The sequence below is a fragment of the Sinocyclocheilus rhinocerous genome, unplaced genomic scaffold (assembly GCF_001515625.1).
Source record: "Sinocyclocheilus rhinocerous isolate Xijiao unplaced genomic scaffold, SAMN03320098_v1.1 scaffold3785, whole genome shotgun sequence".
NCBI classification, from domain to species: Eukaryota; Metazoa; Chordata; class Actinopteri; order Cypriniformes; family Cyprinidae; genus Sinocyclocheilus; species Sinocyclocheilus rhinocerous.
In genome coordinates, this window is record NW_015628674.1 from 205,571 (window position 1) to 209,030 (window position 3,460).

The window sequence follows — 3,460 nt, forward strand, 5'->3', positions numbered from 1 at the left end:
TTATTTTTTCATTAATTTAAATATTTACGTATTGAGAAAATGGGCATTTATGCTGTATTATATATGGGTTTTAAACGTATTGCCTACTGTATATCAGATTATGTTGTGGGTGCATTTGTCTATTTATTATATTTTCTCAGTATGCGTGTTCTCAGGAAATCGAACCCCAACTTCAGCATTGTTATTGCCAGTTGAGCTACAGGAACTCATATATCATGCTGATGTAACAATAAAGTCAATAGTATCTGACTAATTTTCTATTATTTATAGGCATTATTTATTGTTCACTTCTGATGAGACTAGAACATCAGTCATGGGATCAACACCATGTGCAAAACAGAAATATCTAAACCCACCATCTCCTCTTTATTGAACCATATTTCATTCTGTGTTCTAGACTTGCTGACTGTAATCTGACTGATCAGTGCTGTGAAAGTTTGTCTTCATCTCTACAATCATCAAACTCACTGAGAGAGCTGGACCTGAGTCACAATAACCTACAGGATTCAGGAGTGAAGCTTCTCTCTGATGGACTGAAGAGTTCAAAATGTCAACTCCGCATACTGAGGTAAGAAAAACAGATTAAGGTTCATTGGTTATGAAATAAAAGATGCCTTCTGCTTCGCTCCTGATCTTCTGGGTGTTTGTAATATATCAGCAGACCCCATTGTGTCTGAAGACTCTGGACTTGTATTTGCTCCAGCCTGTTATAAAGATATTTTTGAAAAGTATGTGTGATTTTTATTCACTGATTCATATGTGAAAGTTGTAAGCAGTAGCGTGTTTACCCACCATGCAAAGCTGCAAAGCACACAATTTCTCCAGAGTATTTATCGTTATTTCTCTATATTTATTTATTCAAAATACAAATTAAACTACACTGACCCTGTTGTTTTATCAATTAATGTTCCTGTCATTGATGAATTTGATGTTGAGTGTGTGTGTGTGTGTGTGTGTGTGTGTGTGTGTTTGTAGATTATCTGGCTGTATGGTGACAGAGGAAGGCTGTTGTTTTCTGGCTTCAGCTCTGAGTTCAAACCCCTCACACCTGAGAGAGCTGGATCTGAGCTACAATCACCCAGGACAATCATTAGTCAAGCTGCTCTCTGATCCAAACTACAGACTGGACAAACTCAAGTATGTTCAACACTAACAACCATCCTGTCATTTGTGTTTGTACATGTGTGCACTATAAGTCACTGAAAACTCATATGTACATTGATCCCTGCATACAGCACATATATACACATACAGAGAAAAATAATGACACGTCTTGAACTCTGTAACTGAGGATGATCTTGATTTAGCTCAATGTATGCTTGTGACTCACAACAGCTGCATCTGAGAAACAGACTCAAGTCTCTGATCCCACTCCAGACATTTCATATTTTTAAATTTTAATTATGTTTGTTTATAATAAAAGTAAACAAGAGTGTATAGATTCATCTACAGTTTAATACCCATTAGTTTTAAATATTTTTGTACTTTTTTGTTTTTATAGTGTGGATAATGGAGGAGAGATCAGGATTACAACAGGACTGCAGAAATGTAAGACACACACACACACACACACACACACACACACACCAGGGCTTAAAAAGGAGAAGGGTGGGGGCATAAATAAGTTAACTCCAAGCAGAATATTGCATTCCTTCTAAAACGTTTTGATTAGAAAAAAAAATACTTAACATTAACATTATTTAGTAATTTGCTGTTGAAGCGGATTTACTTGGATTTTCTTATTGTAGAGATAACAAACATTATCATGTGCATTATAATGTTCGAAGTGAATGTCATAACAATGTCAGTAGACTCGTAAGATTTTAAAACGAATGGAAATACAGAAGCAGAAGACAATGAATGCAATGTTGAAAAGGGGCGGAGCTACCTAAGGTCTAAAAATAAACATGATGTGAAATGTGTGCAGCGTCGAGATGTATATATTTGCTAACAATATACTTGTGTATTTTTAAACTTCTTTTTACCTTTAAGTGAAGGACAAAAAAGAGCTTCGCTGTCAGTATATTGGGGCCTTTAATCATTACTTTTTGATATAAATGTTATAATTTCTCTTCTTGTGTTCAGATGCATGTGATCTCGCACTGGATTTAGACACAGCAAACACTTTCCTAACTCTGTCTGAGAGGAACAGAAAAGTGACACATGTGAGAGAGAAGCAGCCGTATCATCGTCACCTAAACAGATTTGAGTGTCATCAGATTCTGTGTGAAGAGAGTCTGTCTGGACGCTGTTACTGGGAGGCTGAATGGAGCGGGAAGGAGGTTTATGTATCAGTGGCAAATAAAGGCATCAAAAAGGAAGGATGGAGTAATGACTGTTTGTTTGGACACAATGAAAAGTCCTGGAGTCTGAAATGTTTTAATGATGGTTTCACTGCCCGTCACAATAATAAGTGCACAGAAATATCTGTTCCTTCATGTCTCTCTAAGAGAGTAGGAGTGTATCTGGACTGGTCGGCCGGCACTCTGTCCTTCTACAGCGTCTCTGACACACACACACTCACACACTTACACACATTCAACAGCACATTCACTGAACCCCTCTATGCTGGATTTGGGTTTTATTATTACGATACTTCAGTATCTCTGTGTGAGATCAAACATCTTCCTGTGAGAAACACAGCTGAGTGAAGAAACACATTATCTCTCTTTACCTCTCACAGCTGTAAACTCTTTCTCTCTTATCTTATTTTCAGTGTGTAGAAACACACATTGACTTGTGTTTTTATAAAGACATCTGAATGCGGCTCAACAGGAGTTTTGTCTTTCTGAATCTCTGAGAGTCACCTGGAGGAAGATTTAGTTTCTCACTCACAGGAAACAGTTCTTAGCAACCGCTTGCTCTGTTACTATGGTAACTGAGGGTCAGTCAGAGCTCATCTTCTAAACACACGTCATCACAAATGTTAAAGGCTGTGGAGCTCATATGTTTTTGAAGGAAAACTCTTATGCTTACCAATACTAGCCTATATATACTTAAGTAAAACGGTAATATTGTAAAATATTATTACAATTTAAAATATATTTTTATATTTTCCTGTGATGGCAAGGCTAAATTTCAGCAGCCGTCATTTCAGTCTTCATGATCCTTCAGAAATCGTTCTAATATGATGATTTGGTGCTTATGAAACATTTATTATCATCAATGCTGAAAACATGCTTAACATTTTTGTGGTAACGATGATATACTTCCATTCAAAAGTTTGGGATAAGTAAGATTTATTATTATTATTAAATGTATACTTTTATTCAGCAAGGATGCATTAAATTGTTTAAGAGTGACAATAAACACATTTATATGTTACAAAAGATTTTTGCTACAAATAAATGCTGAGTGTTTAACAAAGAACACTAAAAAAAGTATCACACTTCCCACAAAAATAATAAGTAGCAAAAACTATTTCAACTTTGATATGAATTATTATTAATAATTGAGCACC

General features: G+C 35.8%; 1 protein-coding gene across 1 annotated transcript; it reads left to right on the plus strand.

Moving 5' to 3' along the window:
* Positions 1–1,045: 1,045 nt before the first annotated feature.
* Positions 1,046–2,762, plus strand: LOC107737899 (stonustoxin subunit beta-like; the record flags this gene model as incomplete). The annotated part of the gene is made up of 3 exons (XM_016549537.1): positions 1,046–1,137; positions 1,502–1,548; positions 2,086–2,762. Coding segments are annotated over 3 exons (705 nt in total), but the record flags the coding sequence as incomplete, so codon positions are not given.
* Between the last annotated feature and the right edge of the window lie 698 nt (positions 2,763–3,460).